This window comes from Macaca thibetana, chromosome 16 (assembly GCF_024542745.1).
Source record: "Macaca thibetana thibetana isolate TM-01 chromosome 16, ASM2454274v1, whole genome shotgun sequence".
Classification (NCBI taxonomy): domain Eukaryota; kingdom Metazoa; phylum Chordata; class Mammalia; order Primates; family Cercopithecidae; genus Macaca; species Macaca thibetana.
In genome coordinates this window covers 77,060,361-77,080,074 of record NC_065593.1, presented here as the reverse complement: position 1 = coordinate 77,080,074, position 19,714 = coordinate 77,060,361, and the positions used below count along the sequence as shown (strand labels likewise).

Genomic DNA, 19,714 nt, shown 5'->3' with positions numbered 1-19,714 from the left:
TACATACAGACCTAGTTTGGATCATTATTCTTTAAAGAATCATCCTGTAAACACATTTATTTACAGTGTTTTGTCACTTATTAAAAGTGGGGTTTTTTTTTTGGCTGGGCGCAGTGAGTCACACCTGTAATCCCAGCACTTAGGGAGGCTGAGGCAGGTGGATCACTTGAGGTCAGGAGTTTGAGACCAGCCTGGCCAACATGGTGAAACCCTGTGTGTACCAAACATACAAAAATTAGCTGGGCGTGGTGGCGCCCACCTGTAATCCCAGCTACTCAGGAGGCTGAGGCAGGAGAATCGCTTGAAACAGGGAGGCAGAGGTTGCAGTGAGCCAAGATCGTGCCATTGCACTCTAGCCTGGGCGACAAAGCAAGACTGTCTCAAAGAACTTTGTCTTGATGGTATATGATGATATTTTTGTTCGTTTACTACTACACAGAATCATCCATTTAAAATCACAGTATTAGGCCGGGCGCGGTGGCTCAAGCCTGTATCCCAGCACTTTGGGAGGCCGAGGCGGGTGGATCACGAGGTCAGGAGATCGATATCCTGGCTTTTGTCTCTACTAAAAATTAGCCGGGCGTGGTGGCGGGCGCCTGTAGTCTCAGCTACTGGGAGGCTGACGGGAGAATGGCGTGAACCCGGGAGGCGGATGAGCCGAGATTTCCAACTCCGTCTCACAGTATTTTTGGTCAAAGTTAAATGGAAGTAAAAAATTGACCTCATTATTATCTCTCTACCACCCAAACATGTTTGCTACTCTCTTTTTTTTTTTTTTTTTTTTGGAGACAGGTTCTGGCTCTGTCCCCCAGGCCAGAGTGCAGTGGTGCGACCTCAGCTCCCCGCAACCTCAACCTCCCCAGGCTCTTTAAGCCATCCTCCCACCTATACCTCCTGAGTTGCTGGGACTACAGATGTGCACCATCATGCCTGACTAATTTCTTTATTTTTGATAAAGGTGGGGTTTTGCGATGTTGCCCAGGTTGGTCTCAAACTCCTGGCCTCAAGCAATCCTTCTGCTTCAGCCTCCCAAAATCCTGGGATTACAGGTGTGAGCCACCTCGCCTGGCTTTTTAATTGATTAATTAATTTTTATTTATTTTATTTTGTTTTTATTTTTCAATAGAGATGAGGTGTTGCTGTGTTGACCACGATGGTCTCGAACTCCTGTCGTCAAGCCATCCTCCTGCCTCAGCCTCCCAGAGTGCTAGGATTACAGACATAAGCCACTGCCCAGCGGCAGTTTTAAAATAAGTCAGGTTTCTTTTGTTCTTTTAAAAATTTTTTCTTGAGATGGAGTGTTGTTGAAGATGATTTTTGTGAGTTAAAAGGGTATAGTGCTCTCTGCCAGATTGAAAGTAACGTGGGGATTTTGCCAGTTGTTGTCTGTTTTAATCACACACTCTGAAACGCGAAATAACCACAGCATGGTTTCAGGGACCCACTGAAAGGTGAACCTGAGCTAAAACTCCGCTGATCACCTGCCCTCCACTAAATCCTCTTCTGACTGGTGGACCACAGTGACAGTTGGGTCTTCTGGAATTAGTGCTAGTTCAGAGCCAGTGTCTAGTTGATAATCCTTTTCCCCAATACATAGCCATCCTGATAAGAGGCCATAGGTCCTTTTGTGGATGTCTAGGAGAAAAATTAATGGTATCATAGAAATTTTTGTCTGTGTAATAGTGTCATCCTCATGGAAACTTGACCTTCTCTTCATTCAGTGGGTTCTAGATCTGTAAACTGCAATCTGGGAATTGATTGAGCATCTGTGATTCTCGTTTTTATGATTAAAGTTAAACTTTTGACCAGGCACAGTGGCTCATGCCTGTAATCCCTGCACTTTGGGAGGCCAAGGCGGACGGATCATGAGGTCAGGAGTTCGAGACCAGCCTGGCCAATATGGTGAAACACCTGTCTCTACTAAAAATATTAAAAAAATAGCTGGATGTGGTGGTGCGCACCTGTAGTCCCAGCTACTCGGGAGGTTGAGGCAGGAGAATTGCTTAAACCCAGGAGGCGGAGGATGCAGTGAGCTAAGATCATGCCACTGCACTCCAACCTGGGTGACAGTGTAAGATTCCGTCTCAAAAAAAAAACCAACAACGCCGGGCGCAGTGGCTCATGCCTGTAATCCCAGCACTTTGGGAGGCCAAGGTGGGCAGATCGCCTGAGGTCAGGAGTTCAAGACCAGCCCAGCCAACATGGAGAAACCCTGTCTCTACTAAAAAATACAAAATTAGCCAGGCATGGTGGCGCATGCCTGTAATCCCAGCTACTCAGGAGGCTGAGGCAGGAGAATCTCTTGAATCCGGGAGGTGGAGGTTGCGGTGAGCCAAGATCATGCCATTGCACTCCAGCCTGGGCAAAAAGAGTGAAACTCCGTCTCAAAAAAAAAAAAAAAAAAAAGGTTAAACTTTTTTCACTTGACCTAGAACTCTTCTGTTTATACACATCAAGTAAGAAAACAACCTAACAGATTTCACATCTGTTTCACTTCTAGGAATGTTGTAAGGTCTCTGGGAGTCAGACTATTTTGATTGTTATTTTGACTCTGGTATGGTGTGAAAAGGTAGTACTACTAATGACTAAAATAAAAGGCATAGAGACGCTTAGTTTTTAAAATGGCATTATCTTCTTTACTGGAGTATGGGGCAGTTTGACTTTGTTGGCAGCTGTGCTTCTTCATATCTAGGCAGGCTTAACTTTCGTCTTCTGTTCTCAGTTGAAAGCTGCCAATTTGGTCTAAGGAGGAAATGAAAACTTTAGAAACTCAGCAAATGTTGACATTTAAACTTTTACAGGAGTGAAAGATTAACCTTTGGCCTCTATTCTACAAGTTTTTCTTAGTTTATATGAGCCTCCTTCGTGGTGCTGAAGGACTGGAGTCAACATTTGCATCTTAACCTCAGTGTTCATGGATTTATAATTTACCCACAGAATTTTCTCTAGGCTTATAACTAAAGTATTTTTTAAGATCCCCCTCCGAAAAAAAAAGTACATTTTAAGTATATTAGAAACATGTTTTACTTTATTTTTGCAAACTGTACTCTTGTAAAAACAAGAAACTTGACTCTTGTTCTTCTTCTAAACTGTCTATTTGATTTTTTTACTTAGAAAATTATCAGAAGGAGACGGGGGAGGCAGTTTAAATGTTGTCATAAACAGTAGAGCTTTTATGGAGAGATCTTATCAAAATTAGTTTTGATTTAACATATCAGACTAGTTAATTTAAAAAATTTGCTAGTTTTTTTTTTTTTTTTGAGTCTGTGGGTGGCTCTTTTAAAGGATAATTTTCCCTCCCAAGTGACATGGATATTAGTAAGCATTCTCCCAGATAGCTATTATATAGCAAAATGACAAGTAACAGATTATTTTACTAAGAAAATAAGATAAAATGCCACATAGTTAAACTTAAATAATGTGGACAAAGAAGCATTTAATGTACCAGAGTATGAATTTACCATTCAATTTATGGTTTTAGGAGATCTAGAAAAGAGGAGGAAAAAACAATAAATATGCAAGAAGAAATAAATACATTGCAAAACAGAAGAATGGGAAATAATCAAGAGTTGGAAAATTAGGAAACAAAAGGCAAAATGAAGGAGAGTACATCGGATATAACAAAAGGTACTGAGGACTTACAAAAAGAAAATACTGGAAGTGAATGTTGTTAGTTATATGAAAGTCTCAATGAATAAATAATTTCAAAGACACTAGGAATTAGTACTGATGAAATAAGACATAAAAATCAGAACAGGGGCTGGGCGCGGTGGCTCCTGTCTGTAATCGCAGCACTTTGGAAGGCCGAGGGCAGGTGGATCCAGCTAAGTCAGGAGCTTGAGACCAGCCTGGGCAACATGGTAAAACCCTGTCTTTACTAAAAATACAAAAATTTGTGCTGAGGCACAAGAATCGCTTGAACCTGGAAGGTGGAGGTTGCAGTGAGCCAAGATTGCACCACTGTACTCCAGCCTGGGCAATAATAGAGTGAGACTCCATCTCAGCAACAACAACAAAAAAACCAAAACCAGAATAGACTCCTGTAACCAAGAAAAAAATTGAGGTGATTGTAAAACTACTTCCTCCTCTGCCCCATACCGCCTTAAGGGGGCAAAAGTCCACTCTGTAGGTATTGGTGATTTCTCCTTTTATTTATTTATTTATTTATTTATTTTTTGAGACAGGATCTTGCTCTGTCACCCAGGCTGGAGTGCAGTGGTACAAACATGGTTCACTGCAGCCTCGACCTCCTGGGCTCAGGCAGTTCCCCTACCTCAGCCCTCCCAAGTAGCTGGGACCACAGGCATGGGCCACCACACCCAGGTAATTTTCTAATTTTTTGTAGAGATGGGATCTTGCTGTGCTGCCCAAGATGGTCTGGAACCCTTGGGGTCAAGTAATCTTCCCTCCTCAGCCTCCCAAATTGTTGAGATTATAGATGTGAGCCACCACTCCTGGTCTTTCCTAACCTTTTAAGAAGCAGATATTTCTCATGTTGAATAATAAGATAGAAGTAAACAACTGACAGCAAAATGACAAACATGAAAAAGTAGAAGTATAACCTAATCTCATTTATGAATGTATAGATGTTTAAATTCAAATAAAAATGCTAGCAAATGGCCACAGCAGATTATTCCTTTGTTTTGTTTCAAGTAGTTTATCCTAGGAATGTCAGACATGTTCAGTGTTTAAAAACTCATTAATATGTCTACAGTCAGTGCTGTGGTTTGAATGTGTCCCCTCCAAAATTCAGGTGTTGCCAGTGTATTAAGAGGTGATTAGGTAAAGACAGCTTCTCCTCTTATGAATGGGACTAGGTATCCTTTTAAAGGCTTAATGGCGTAACCTTGTCTGTTTTTACACCTTGCCATGTGAGGACAGTATCCATTCCCTCTTGCCCTTCTGCCTTCTACTTTGTGAGGATGAAGGAATTCCTTCCCTCTGGAGGACACAGTGTTCAAGGCACCATCTTGGAAGCAGAGCCTGGACCCTCACCAGACGCCTAACCTGCTGGTGCCTTGACATTGTACTTCCCAGCCTCCAGAACTGTGAGAAATTAAATTTCTGTTTTTCGTAAATTACCCAGTCTGCTGGGTGCAGTGGCTCATGCCTGTAATCCCAGCACTTTGGGAGGTGGAGGCGAGCGTAGTGCTTGAGCCTGAGTTCGAGACCAGCCTGGGCAAAGTGGTGAAACCCCCTCTCTACAAAAACACAAAAATTAGCCAGACATGGTGGCGCATGCCTGTAATCCCAGCTACTTGGGAAGCTGAGGCCAGAGGATTGCTTGAGCCCAGAGATCAAGACTGCAGCGAGCCAGGATTGGAATACTGCATTCCAGCCTGGGTAACAGAGCGAGACCCTGTCTGCAAAAAAAATTACCCAGTCTCAGGCATTCTGTCGTAACAGCACCTATAGACTAAGTATGGCTTAATGGTGAGGAGTACTTTTTCTGAACCAGATAGCCTTGGTTCAGATCTTGACTTTGCTTCCTAATGGCTGTGTGACCTTGAATGAGTTTATTGATCTTCTCTTACGCTTTCCTCATCTGTAAGTGAGTAATAAGAGCAGCTACCTCACAAGGTAGGGCAGCCATAACAGATACCACAGAGTGTGTGGCTTAAACAACAGAAATTTATTTTCTTATAGTTCTGGAGGCTAGAAGTGCAATAGCAAGGTGTCAGCAGGTTTGGTTTCTTCTGAGGCCTTTCTCCTTGGCTTGCAGATGTCTGCCTCCTTCCTGTGGCCTCATATTGTAGTCCCTCTGTGTGCATACATGTCTGTGCGTGCTCACTTGCTCTGTCTCATTCTTTGTCCTGATCTCCTCTCATAAGAATACCAGTTTTATTGGATTTACGCTTCTATCTCCAAATACACTAAAGTACTGGAGATTAGGGCTTCAACACAGGAATTTTGGGAAGACATAGTTCAGCTCATAACAGGTTGTTATGAAGATTAAATGTCCTGATATACCTGGCCCTAGCAAATGCTACCTGTTTATTATTTTTTTATTATTACTTTACAGTAATAAGTAATACATAATATATAATATTACTTTACAGTAATAAGTAATACATAAAAACCCAAACACTTCAGAAAAATCTTTTTATTTCAGAGTAATCAATTTGAGATTGGCAGGGAGTTGTACAAAATGTATAGGAAGGTTCTGTTCATGCACCCTGCATCTCTCCTCCTGTAGAATTCTAGTACATTATTAAAACCAAAACATTGACATTGATACAATCCATAGGACTAATTCAGATTTGAAGTTATACATGAATCATTTGTGTGTGTGTGTGTGTGTGTGTGTAGGTGTGTGTGTTTACACTGCAGTCAAGATGCAGAACTACTTCATCACAAGGCTCTTTCCTGCTATACCTTTGTAGCCACACCCACCCACTCTCCTTTGAAACCTTAATCCTTGACAACTACAAACCTATTTTCCTGTATAATTTCATTACTTTTTTTTTTTTTTTTGAGACGGAGTCTCGCTCTGTCACAAGTGCAGTGGCCGGATCTCAGCTCACTGCAAGCTCCGCCTCCCGGGTTCACGCCATTCTACCTTTGTAGCCACAGGCGCCCGCCACCTCACTCCCCTAGTTTTTTGTATTTTTTAGTAAACGGGGTTTCAATCCTTGACCAACTACAACCTCTATTGGGATTCCTTGCCACCGCGCCCGGCCTAATTTCATTATTTCAAGAATATAATATATATAAATGGAGTCACAAAGTACACAACCTTTTATTTTGAGACAGAGTCTCTCCCTGTCACTCAGACTGGAATGCAGTGGTGCGATCTTAGCTCGCTGTGGTCTCTGCCTCCTAGGTTCAAGCTGAGATCCTCCCATCTCAGCCTCCAGAGCAGCTGGGACTACAGGTGCACACCACCACGCTAGCTAATTTTTAAATTTTTTGTGGAGACAGGGTCTCACTATATTGGCCAGGCTGGTCTTGACATCCTGGGTTCAAGCAGTCTTCCTGCCTTGGTCTCCCAAAGTGCTAGGATTACAGGTGTGAGTCACTGCACCCAGCCTACAGCTTTTTGAGATTGACTTTTTTCACTCAGCATAATTTCCTTGAAGTTCCAAGATTTTGCATGTATAAATAGGCCATTCCTTTTTATTTCTGTGTAGTGTTCCATGGTGTGGATATAGTACACTTGGCTTAACCATTGCCTCCACAAGGACATTTGGTTTGTTTCCAGTTTTTGGGTATTATGAATAAAGCTACTATGAACATTCTTATAGAGGTTTTTACACCAACATGTTTTTCTTTCTCTGGAATAAATGTTCAAGAGTGCAATTGCTGGGTCAAATGATAAGTTTTAGTGTTTTGTTTTTTTTTTTTTTGAGACGGAGTCTTCCTCTGTCACCCAGACTGTAGTGCAGTAGCACGATCTCAGCTCACTGCAAGCTCCGCCTCCCGAGTTCACGCCATTCTCCTGCTTCAGCCTCCCGAGTAGCTGGAACTACAGGCGCCCGCCACCACGCCCGGCTAATTTTTTGTTTTTTAGTAGAGACGGGGTTTCACTGTGTTAGCCAGGATGGTCTCAATCTCCTGACCTCACGGTCCGCCCGCCTTGGCCTCCCAAAGTGCTGAGATTACAGATGTGAACCACCGCTCCTGGCGGCATTTTTAGTTTTAAAAGAAACCGTCAAACAAAAAAGGCTTTACCTTTTTACATTCTCACCAGCAGTATATGTAAGTGATTCAGTTTCTCTACATCCTGGACAGCGTTTAGTGTTGTTGCTATTTTTTATTTTAACCGTTCTTATAGGTGTGTAATGAAATCTCATTGTGGTTTAAACTTTTATTTCCCTAAAGGCTAATATGTTGAACATCTTTTCTTGTGCTCATTAACCATCTTTTTTTTTTGAGACGGAGTCTTGCTCTGTCTCCCAGGCTGAAGTGCAGTGCCGCGATCTCAGTTCACTGCAAGCTCCGCCTCCCAGGTTTATGCCATTCTCCTGCCTCAGCCTCCCGAGTAGCTGGTACTACAGGCACCCGCCACCTCGCCCGGCTAGTTTTTTGTATTTTTTAGTAGAGACAGGGTTTCACTGTGTTAGCCAGGATGGTCTCGATCTCCTGACCTAGTGACCTGCCCGTCTTGGCCTCCCAAAGTGCTGGGATTACAGGCTTGAGCCACCACGCCCAGCCTCATTAACCTTCTTTACATCACTCCCCACCTCTTTTTTTTTTGAGATGGAGTTTCGCTCTTATTGCCCAGGCTGGAGTACAAATGGCATGGTCTTGGCTCGCTGCAACCTCTGCCTCCCGGGTTCAAGCAGTTCTCCTGCCTCAGCCTCCCAAGTAACTGGGATTACAGGCATGCACCATCATGCCCGGCTAATTTTGTATTTTTTAGTAGAGATGGGGTTTCTCCTTGTTGGTCAGGCTGGTCTCGAACTCCCGACCTCAGGTAATCCGCCTACCTCAGCCTCCCAAAGTGTTGGTGAGCCACCGCCCCGGCCTGCATCCTCTTTAGTAAAATGTCTGTTCATATTTTTTGCCAGTTTTCTAATTGGAATTCTTTAGATAGTCTAATCTCAAGTTCTTTGGTAGATGTGTGGCTTGAAAATATTTTCTTCCAGTCAGTAATTTGTTTCTTCATCCTGTTTACAGGGTCTTACTCTGTACTTTTGATGAAGTTCCATTTATCAATGTTTCCTTTTGTGGATTAGAGCTTTTGCTGTCAAGTCTAGGAACTGTTGGCTTAGTTCTAGGTTGTAGAGATTTTTCTCCCCTTTTTTCCTAACAGTTTTATGTTTTATATTTAAGTTCTTGATCTATTTTGTTTTTTCTCTTTTAAAATTTTATTTATTTATCTATTTATTGTTATTATTATTATTATTTGAGACGAAGTTTTGCTCTTGTTGCCCAGGCTGGAGTGCAATGGTGTGATCTCAGCTCAGTGCAACCTCTGCCTCTCAGGTTCAAGCGATTCTCCTGCCTCAGGCTACCAAGTTGCTGGGATTACAGGCACCCGCTGCCATGCCCGGCTAATTTTTTGTATTTTTAGTAGAGATGGGGTTTTACCACGTTGGCCAGGCTGGTCTCGAACACCAGACCTCAGGTGATCCATCTGCCTCGGCCTTCCAAAGTGCTGGGATTACAGGCGTGAGCCACTGCACTGGCCGAGTTAATATTTTATAAGGTGTAAGCAAGGTTTGTTTGTTTGTTTGTTTGTTTTTGCCTATGCATCTAGTTGTTCCAGTAGCATTTATTTAAAAGTCTCTTTTTTTCAATTTATGTAATTTATTAAATTGCCTTTTTTTTTTTTTTTAAAGAGGGTTTTACTATGTTGTCCAGGCTGGAGTGCAGTGGTGTGATCATAATTCACTGTAACCTTGCACTTGCACTCCTGAGCTCCCGCCTCAGCCTTCTGAGTAGCTAGGAGCTAGGACTACAGACAGTGCCACCATGGCTGGCTAATTTTTTCATGTTTTTGTACAGATCAGATCTCACTTTGTTGCCCAGGCTGGTCTCAAACTCCTGGGCTCAAGTGATCCTCAAGCGAGTGATCCTCAGACGATCCTCCCCCCTCATGCTCTCAAAGTGTTGGGATCACAGGGGTGCACCCTATTAAATTGCTTTTGTACTTTTGTAAAAAATCAGTTGAATATATTTTTGTGAGTTTTTTTTTTTTGTTTTGTTTTGTTTTGTTTTTTGAGACGGAGTCTCGCTCTGTCACCCAGGCTAGAGTGCAGTGGTGTGATCTTGGTTCACTGCAACCTCCACCTCCTGAGTTCAAGCAGTTCTCTGCCTCAGCTTCCAGAGCAGCTGGGATTACAGGCGCCCGCTACCACATCCAGCTAATTTTTTGTATTTTTAGTAGAGACAGAGTTTCACCATCTTGGTCAGGCTGGTCTTAAACTCCTGACCTTGTGATCCACCCGCCTCGGCCACCCGAAGTGCTGGGATTACAGGCATGAGCCATCTCGCCTGGCCTTTTTATTTTTTTTTTGAGACGGAGTTTTGCTCTTGTTGCCAAGGCTGGAGTACAGTGGTGTGATGTCAGCTCACTGCAACCTCCGCCTCCTGGTTTCAAGCGATTCTTCTGCCTCAGCCTCCTGAGTAGCTGGGATTACAGGTTCCCGGCACCATGCCCAGCTAATTTTTGTATTTTTAATAGAGATGGGGTTTCACCATGTTGGCCAAGCTGGTCTCGAACTCCTGACCTCATGGTCCACCCAACTCAGCCTCCCAAAGTACTGGGATTACAGGCGTGAGCCCACTGCGCCCTGCCAAGGGTCTGTTTTTTTTTTTTTTTTTTTTTTTGTTTTTTTGGAGACAGAGTCTTGCTCTGTCGCCCAGGCTGGGGTGCAGTGGCCGGATCTCAGCTCACTGCAAGCTCCGCCTCCCGGGTTTAGACCATTCTCCTGCCTCAGCCTCCCTAGTAGCTGGGACTACAGGCGCCCGCCACCTCGCCCGGCTAGTTTTTTGTATTTTTTTTAAGTAGAGACGGGGTTTCACCGTGTTAGCCAGGATGGTCTCGATCTCCTGACCTTGTGATCCACCCGTCTCGGCCTCCCAAAGTGCTGGGATTACAGGCTTGAGCCACCGCGCCCGGCCGGGTCTGTTTTTATAAGCTGTGAGGATTAAATGTACTAACACAGAATATCTTGCCTGTAAAGTGCTACATAATGTCAGCTTTTGAGGATTGTGTTTTAAAAAAGTGCTACGTAAGTGTTAGTTATTATTGTTATTACTTTACAACACAGCAAATAAATAATAATTTTTTTTTTTTTGGAGACGGAGTCTCACTCTATTGCCCAGTCTGGAGTGCAGTGGTGCAATCTCAGCTCATTGCAACCTCCACCTCCTGGGTTCAAGCGATTCTTCTGCCTTAGCCTCCCAAGTATCTGGGACTACAGGTGTGTGCTACCACACCTGGCTAATTTTTGTATTTGTTGTAGATATGGGGGTTTCACCATGTTGACCAGGCTGGTCTCGAACTCCTGACCTCAAATGATACACCACCTCAGCTGCCCAAAGTTCTGGGCTTACAGGTGTGAGCCACCATGCCCAGTCAATAATAATTAAAAAAAAAAAAATTGGATAAACTCAGTAGTTATTCCTACTTTGTAATTTTAAAAACAATACAGTTTCAAAAACTTTTTACTTGTGGTAAAATACACGTAACATAAAATTTACTATCTTAACCTTTTTTTTTGTTTGTTTGTTTTTAAGATGGAGTTTCCTTCTTGTTGCCCAGGTTGGAGTGCAGTGGTGCTATCTTGCCTCACTGCAACCTCCGCCTCCTGGGTTCAAACCATTCTTCTGTCTCAGCCTCCTGAGTAGCTGAGATTACAAGCGCCCGCCACCACACCCGGCTAATTTTTATTTTTAATAGAGATGGGGTTTCGCCATATTGGCCAGGCTTGTTTCAAACTCCTGGTGTCAGGTGATCCACCTGCCTTGGCCTCCCAAAGTGCTGGGATTACAGGCGTGAGGCACCGCGCCCGGCCCTGAGCCACTGCTCCCGGCCCACCATCTTAACCATTTTTAAGTGCACAGTTCAGTAGTAAATACATTCACATTGTTTGCAGCCAATCTCCAGAACTTTTTTAACCTCAGAAATTGAAAACTAAAATGCCCATTAAACAACTCCTCATATCTACCTTCCCCCAAAATCCCTGGCAGCTACCATTCTACTTTGTCTCTATGAATTTGACTATTATAGGTGCCTCATCTAAGTGTAATCACAAAGTATTTGTCTTCTTGTGACTGGCTTATTCACTTAGCATAATGCTCTCAGGGTTTATCCATGTTGTAGAATGTAGAATTTCATGTATACACCACATTTTTTATCCATTCATTTGTTGATGGGTATTTGAGTTGCTTCCACCTTTTGGCTATTGTGAATAATACTGCTGTGAACATGGTTGCACAGCTATCTCTTTGAGGCCCTGCTTTCAACTGTTTTGGGTATATTCCCAGAAATGGAATTGTTGTATCATACGGTAATTCTGTTTTGGAGGAACTGCCATAGTTTTCCATAGTGGCTACACCATTTTACATTCCCATCAACAGTGTACAAGTATTCTAGTTACTCCACTTCCTCACCAATACTTGTTATTTTGTGGGGTTGGTTGGTTTTTTGTTTTCTTGGTAGTAGCCACCTCAATGGATATGAGGTGATGTCTTGTTGTGAGTTGCAGTTTCCTGAAATTAGTGACTTTGAGCATCTTTTCATGTGGTCGTTGGCCATTTTTATATCTTTGGAGAAATATCTGTTCAAGTCCTTTGCCCATTTTTTTAATTGGGTTGTTATTTTGTTGTTGAGTTGTAGCAGTTATTCATATATTTGGGTTATTAATGCCTTACCATATATATAAATTGCAATTATTTTCTCCCATTCCATGGGTTTCCTTTTTATTCTGTTGATTGTGTCGTTTAATGCACAGAGATTTTAAATTTTGATGCCTATTTTATGTATTTTTACTGTTTTTATCCCTATTTTTGGTGTCACATTCGAGAAATCGTTGCTAAATTCAACGCTATAACACTTTCTCCCTGTTTTCTTCCTTTTTTTCTTTTTTTTGAGACGGAGTCTTTGTAGCCCAGGCTGGAGTTCTGTGGCATGATCTCAGCTCACTGCAACCTCCTCCTCCCGGGTTCAAGTGATTCTCCTGCCTCAGCCTCCCGAGTAGGTGGAATTACAGGCGCCTGCCACCACACCCAGCTAATTTTTGTATTTTTTGTAGAGACCGGGTTTCACCATGTTGGCCAGGCTGGTCTCAAACTCCTGACCTCAGGTGATCTGCTCACCTCGGCCTCCCAAAGTGCTGGAATTACAGGTGTGAGCCTTCGCGCCCGGCATGTAGTAAGTTTTGAAATCAAGAAGTGTGGGACCTCCAACTTTGTTCTTTTTCAAGATTGTTTTGTCCGTTTGGGGTCTTAGCCCATTTATGCTTAGTGTTTCATTATTGGGTTGCTAAGCTTGTGGGAGTTATTTATATTCTACTGCTCAAGGTCATCACCAAGGTCTGAGTTTTCACAGAAAAAATTTGCAACCTCAGGCATAAATGGGTTAATATAGTTTTTAATGGTAAAGCTTTAGAGATGTTACCATGAAAATGAAGAACGGAAAAATGTTTTTTATGATTATTGTTTCATGTTTTATTCAGTGCAGTAAAATGTAAAACAGATAAGAGGTATAAGTTATAGAAAGGAAGATAAAACCTTGTTATTTACAAATGCTATGATTTTGTACCGAAACAATTAAATCGAAAGGAACTGGGCCGGGCGCAGTGGCTTATGGCTATAATCCCAGCACTTTGGGAGGCTGAGCTGGACGGATCACTTGAAGGCAGGAGTTCCAGATCAGCCTGGCCAACATGGTGAAACCCCTTTTCTACTAAAAATACAAAAAAATTAGCCAGGCGTGGTGGTGTGTGCTTGTAATCCCAGCTACTTGGGAGGCTGAGGCGGGAGAATTGCTTGAACTCAGGAGGCAGGGGTTGCAGTGAGCTGAGATCACACCTTTGCACTCCAGCCTGGGCTACAGAGCGAAACTCCATCTCCAAAAAAAAGGAAAGGAGAAGACTGAAAATGATTATGAAGATTAAAAACCATGAAAATTGATAATTTCTGTATATCAGCAGTAACATAAAAATAGGAAAAAATTGCTTTTCAAATTAAGTGATAAACATGTTCTTATTTTACTCATAATTGTTTTGTTTTGAGACAACGATCTTGGCTCTGTCACCCAGGCTGGAGTGCAGTGTGCAGTGGTGTGATCTTGGCTCACTGCAACCTCTGCTTCACGGGCTCATGTGATCTGCCCACCTCAGCCTCCACGTAGCTGGGACCACAGGTGCACACCACCATGCCTGGCTAATTTTTTGTATTTTGGGTAGAGATGGGGTTTCACCATGTTGGCCAGGCTGGTCTCGAACTCCTGAGCTCAAGGGATCCACCCACCTTGGCCTGCCAGAGTGCTGGGATTATAGGAGTGAGCCACTGCTCCCAGTCTGTTTTGAGTTAATTTTTATGTGGATGTGAAGCAAGGGTACAACTTCATTGTTTTGCGTGTGGCTATCTACTCCTGGCACCATTTGCTGAAAAGACTATTCTTTCCCTCATTGAATTGTGTTGGCACCCTTGTCAAAAATCATTTGACCACAATTATGGATTTATTCCTGGACTCTCAATTCTATTCCACTGATCTAACCTTATGCTAGTACTGTACTGTCTTGATTACTGTGGCTTTATTTTAGGTGGTGAAGTATGAGTCTTCCTACTTTTTCAGAATTGGTTCCTAGCAATTCCATATGCATGTTAGAATTTGCCTACTAATTTCTACAAAGAAGTCAGCCCTGGCCTGGTGTGGTGGCTCACGCCTGTAATCCCAGCACTTTGGGAGGTGGAGGTGGGTGGATCACCTGAGGTCAGGAGTTCGAGACCAGCCTGGCCAACATGGCGAAACAATAATAAATTATTATTGTTTATACTATAGAATTATTTCTTCCTCTTGATGCTACTGTATATGGAATTATTTTCTTCATTTTCAGATTGTTCATTGCAAGTATTAAAAAATGGATTTTTGTCTATCAATCTTGTATTCTACAGCCTTGCTGAACTAGTCATTAGTTATAAAAGGAAGGCTCCTTGTGGCTGTTTTATGCCCTGGGTCTCTCCTACAAACTAGCCAGTCTGCAGTCTAGGCTGTATCTTCTTTACATCCTCTTTCCACTTGCCTAGTACCACAACCCCCATTGTTTTTGGGAACACCCTTAGACTGAAACTTGTCACACTCCTGTAAGTGAAGTTAGGTCCTTTGAGATACTCTGTGTTCCTGTTTCTTCCCTTAGGCAAAGTATCTGAGCCAGTGTTCTAGTGGTAGAGGTGGGGGCAATGGCAAGCTTTTCTGTGAATGCTACCCCAGCTCTAGGAGGGTGTGGGGCAGGTAGCAGCCTGGGGTCCTCTTGGCTTGTCTCTCCTGTTGTGGAACCACTGTCCCATGAGCTGGGGAAAAGGGTCTTTGGGTTCCCAGTATTCTCAGTATCATGCCTATGAAAGGGCCCCTTTTCCACAAGTAGGGATTGAGCAGAAGAAGGGAGCCCCTGCCTCTGATGGTACTTGCCCGAGACTTAGCCTTAGCAACAGAAGTCAGGGCAGGATGAGAAATGCTGAAGTTGCATCCCTCCCAGGAATAAAGAGAGCCCTCGGGGCTGAGTGCAGTGCTCACACCTGTAATCCTAGTACTGTGGGAGACTGAGGCAGGCAAATCACTTGAGGCCAGGGTTCGAGCCCCTCCTGGCAAATATGGTAAAACCCCATCTCTTGGGCCAGGCACGGTGGCTAACACCTGTAATCCCAGCACTTTGGGAGGCCGAGGCGGGCAGATCACGAGGTCAGGAGATAGAGACCATCCTGGCTAATATGGTGAAATCCCATCTCTACTAAACAAAATAAAAAAATTAGCTGGGCATGGTGGCGGGCGCCTGTAGTCCCAGCTACTCGGGATGCTGAGGCAGGAGAATGGCGTGAACCCAGAAGGCGGAGCTTGCAGTGAGTTGAGATTGCACCACTGCATTCCAGCCTAGGCGACAGTGTGAAACTCCATCTCAAAAAAAAAAAAACACAAAAAAAACCCATCTCTACTAAAAATACAAAAATTAGCTGATTTTGTGGTGGCGTGTACCTGTAATCCCAGCTACTCGGGAGGCTGAGGCGGGAGAATCGCTTGAACCCAGGAGGCAGAGGTAGCAGTGAGACAAGATCGCACCACTGCCCTCCAGCCTGGACAACAAAACAAGGGCAAAAGCAAGACCCTGTCTCAAAAAAAAAAAAAAAAAAAAAAAAAAGCCCTCAGGCTTGGATTTTGGGGAAAGGGGACACTTGCGTTCTTGGCTGCAGCACCCAGAGCCTAGCTGATGGATCTTTGTTCAGATTCCAGACTGTCACTTTTCTGACTGAATTTTCGTAGAGTTTATTGAATAAATGTTTCTTTTTTTTTTTTTTTTTTTTTTTTTTTGAGACAGAGTCTCACTGTCGCCTAGGCTAAAGTGCAGTGGTGTGATCTTGGCTCACTGCAACCTCTGCCACCTGGGTTCAGGAGATTCTCCCGCCTCAGCCTCCCGAGTAGCTGGGATTGCAGGCATGCGCCACCATGCTGAGCTAATTTTTTGTGTTTTTTTTTTTTTTTTTTTTTGAGGTGGACCCTTGCTCTTGTCACCCAGGCTGGAGTGCAGTAGTGTGATCTTGGCTCACTGCAGCCTCCACCTCCTGGGTTCAAGCAATTCTCCTGCCTCAGCCTCCTGAGTAGCTGGGATTACGGGTGCCTGCTACCATGGCCTGGCCAATTTTAGTAGAGATGGGGTTTCACCATGCTGACCAGGCTGGTCTTGAACTGACCTTAGGTGATCTACCTGCCTCAGCCTCCCAAAGTGCTGAGATTACAGGTGTGAGCCACCATGCCTGGCCAATTTTTATATTTTTAGTAACGACGGGGTTTCATCATGTTGGCCAGCCTGGTCTCAAACTCCTGACCTCAAGTGATCTACCCACTACAGCCTCCCAAAATGCTTGGATTATAGGCATGAGCCACCATGCTCAGCCTGTTTCTTCATTTCCTGTTTGCCTTTAGGACTCAGAGACTTTGAGTGCTTGTTGTTTGATAATTTTCGCTGCTTCCACTGAGGAGCAGGTAGTGGAGCTTCCTTATACTGTTATTCTCTGTGTCAGTCTCCTGTAAACCTTTTTTGAGCTAGCATTCATGCCTCCATAAGGCTTAGCTTAGAAAAACATTTCCTTCATATGAGCTTTGACCATGCTTCAAGGAACTCTTAATATACCCCTTAACATCTCAACTTTCAGGTACTGTTTTTTTGTGTTATAAGAGGCCAAGAGAGTTGATTTCTCATGTTTATTTTCCATAAACAATTTGGTACATGTGGAAGTACTATAGAAGGGAAAATCTGCACATGAGTACAGAGTTTGTAAAATAAATGAAAATAATGGTAGATAATTTTAATATGGAGGGTACAGCACCGCAGTTGAGTTCTATTCAGGTTGGCTTGAAGTTGATGCAGTTAACTTTTGCCTTCTCTGACCTGAGATAGTCATCAGAATCATCAGGCTTTGGCCCGGTGTGGTGGCTCATGCCTGTAATCCCAGCACTTTGGGAGGTTGAGACAGGCTGATCACCTGAGGTCAGGAGTTTGAGACCAGCCTGGCCAACATGGTGAAACCCCATCTCTACTAAAAATACAAAGATTAGCTGGATGTGGTGGTGAGCACCTGTAATCCCAGCTACTTGGGAGGGTGAGGTGGGAGAATCGCTTGAACCCAGGAGGCAGAGGTTGCAGCGAGCCGAGATCATGCCACTGCACTCCAGCCTAGGTGACAAGAGTGAAACTCCGTCTAAAAAAAAAAAAAAAACCATCAGGCTTCTTCTTCTTCAGTTTTACTATCCTCTTAAATTAAAATTTATTTATTTATGATTTTTTTTTCTTTCAGGGACCACTTAATAGTGAGTCTTCCAACCAGAGTTTGTGTAGCGTGGGATCCTTGAGTGATAAAGAAGTAGAGGTAAGAAGCTACGTTCATGGCAAGACTTTTCATACTTCCACTTTTGGGCGAGGCTTGGTGACTCAAGGCTATAATCCCATCACTTCGGGAGGCGGAGGTGGGCAGATTGCTTGAGGCTGGGAGTTCGAGACCAGCCTGGGCAACATAGTAAGAACTCATTTCTACAAAAAAACTTAGCAGGGCGTGGTGGTGCATAGCTGTGGCCCCAGCTACTTGGAGGCTAAGGTGGGAGGATTGTTTGTGCCTGGGAGGATGAGGCTGCAGTGAGCTGTGGTGGCACCACTGCAGAGCCTGGGCGACAGAGTGAGACCCCCATCTCAGAGAAAAGATAGCACTGCTTAATTAACTCCCTGGGTGCTGTTAGACTGTGTGTCAATTGCTCCGCTTTGAGTTGTGTGCCCTTTGCATACGTACAGCTGTGATGTGGCCCTCATGAGTTTTTATTATTATAATCATGTGTGGATCTTATATATTTTAAAATTTTTGCTTAGTTGCCATCAATAAAGGATAGAAATTTGCAATATTGTTCCTGTTTAAATGGAAGATAAAATTGATTGACTGATTTTATTTTTACAACTTTTTTCGAGACATGGCCTCACTCTGTCATGCAGGCCGGGGTGCAGTGGGGCAATCATAGCTGATTGTAACCTGACACTCCTGAACTCAAGCAGTCCTCCTGTCTCAGCCTCCTGAATAGCTAGGTGCCACCATGCCCGGCTAATTTTTTAAAATATTTTTATAGAGACGGGGTCTCGCTGTGCTGCCCAAACTGGTCTGGAACTCAAGCCATCCTCCCACCTCAGCCTTCAAAGTGCTGGAATTACAGACATGAGCCACAGTGCCTGGTCAAGATTTTTTGTTCATTTGCTTAGCTTTTCACAGCCCTCATGCACAAGGTTTTTTTTGTTTTGTTTTTTGTTTTTGTTTTTTTTTAAGGCATATAACCTAGCTGCCTGTAGATAGGTCTAAGTGTAAGTCTGTAGCCACCTACTTTGCACTTTGCAGATCTCTCCTCTTTGGAAAAAAGATTGGATTTAAAGTAGAAGTACTGTAACAGCAGTTTTCTGAGAACTTAACGTATGGTGGACATTTGTCCTACATTTGTGCTCTATTAAATATCTTATGAAAGTTTTGTAGTACCTCTGATTTACAGATGAATAAACTGAAGCTCTGATATTTTAAGCAGTTTGACAAAAATTGTGTGGATGGGTTGGTTCTAGACCCTAATACTCTTTGATTATACTCAGTTTTAAGAGGAAGACAGTGATTCAGGACTTGTCTGGACCAGTTATATCTGTTTATGTATTTTGTGTATACTCGCTGTTTTCCTAATGTGAAAAATTTACCAAAATGCTAATTGTGACGTATATGGTTTTTAACAGACTCCCGAGAAAAAGCAGAATGACCAGCGAAATCGGAAAAGAAAAGCTGAACCATATGAAACTAGCCAAGGTAGTAATAATTTCGTATCAACAAAAGTACTCAATTCTAATGTACTTAGATAGAATTTTCTAACTCAAACTAAATAATTAGTTTGTACACAGGGATTCCTGATAAAGGCGGTTTGTGTATCTTAAGGGAATATCAGACTGTTTATTACAGACTTGCCATTTGATATACACCTGACAAAACAGTGTTAGTTCTTCGGGAACTCTTTGTTTTCCCTGTTGTAAGCTAACAATCTTCTTAACCACAGGTTTTTCTTTACACCAAGCATATATTGTACAAAAAAGAGGTTATGTCAGAGTTTTAACTCTTAACTTGTGTTAGATCAGTGATTTGTTAATGACAGCCAGCTGGAACTGCTTCATTTACATTACTGTCCTTTCTGCCTACAGATCTTCCATGGCAGTTGTTTAGTTGAATATTGGAACCCACTGGGATAAATCTGTAAACATGATGGTTATACTGCCAAATATCTTTATATAATCAAAGAAAGAAAAAATGGCTTGGCTTTTTTTTCTCCCATTCTAAGGAATAGAAAGCCCAGTCTTGTTGCATCCTTCTTATCTTTTAAAATCTGCAGATAGTTCATTTTGTCTTTGGGAGCAAAATTCTCCCAAAGTGACAAGAAAAATTACTGAATCTTAAAGCTGTGAAAAATTCTTCCTTTCACTGCTTGTTCAGTCCTTTATTTTATGGAGGAAATAGTCTGTTCTTAGGCTAAGGTATTTTGGCT

General features: G+C 43.0%; 1 protein-coding gene across 5 annotated transcripts in view; it reads left to right on the top strand.

The window, feature by feature from the left end:
• Nucleotides 1-19,714, top strand: part of TLK2 (tousled like kinase 2) — a 143,456-nt gene that overhangs the window by 30,037 nt on the left and 93,705 nt on the right. For 4 of the 5 annotated variants that reach the window (XM_050764844.1, XM_050764842.1, XM_050764841.1 and 1 more), the window contains exons 3-4: nt 17,464-17,535; nt 18,918-18,987. In XM_050764844.1, coding sequence (XP_050620801.1) covers nt 17,464-17,535; nt 18,918-18,987 — 142 coding nt within the window. Of the gene's footprint in view, nt 1-3,481; nt 3,628-17,463; nt 17,536-18,917; nt 18,988-19,714 lie in introns of all 5 variants that reach the window. The other variant, XM_050764843.1, reaches the window with a different exon arrangement.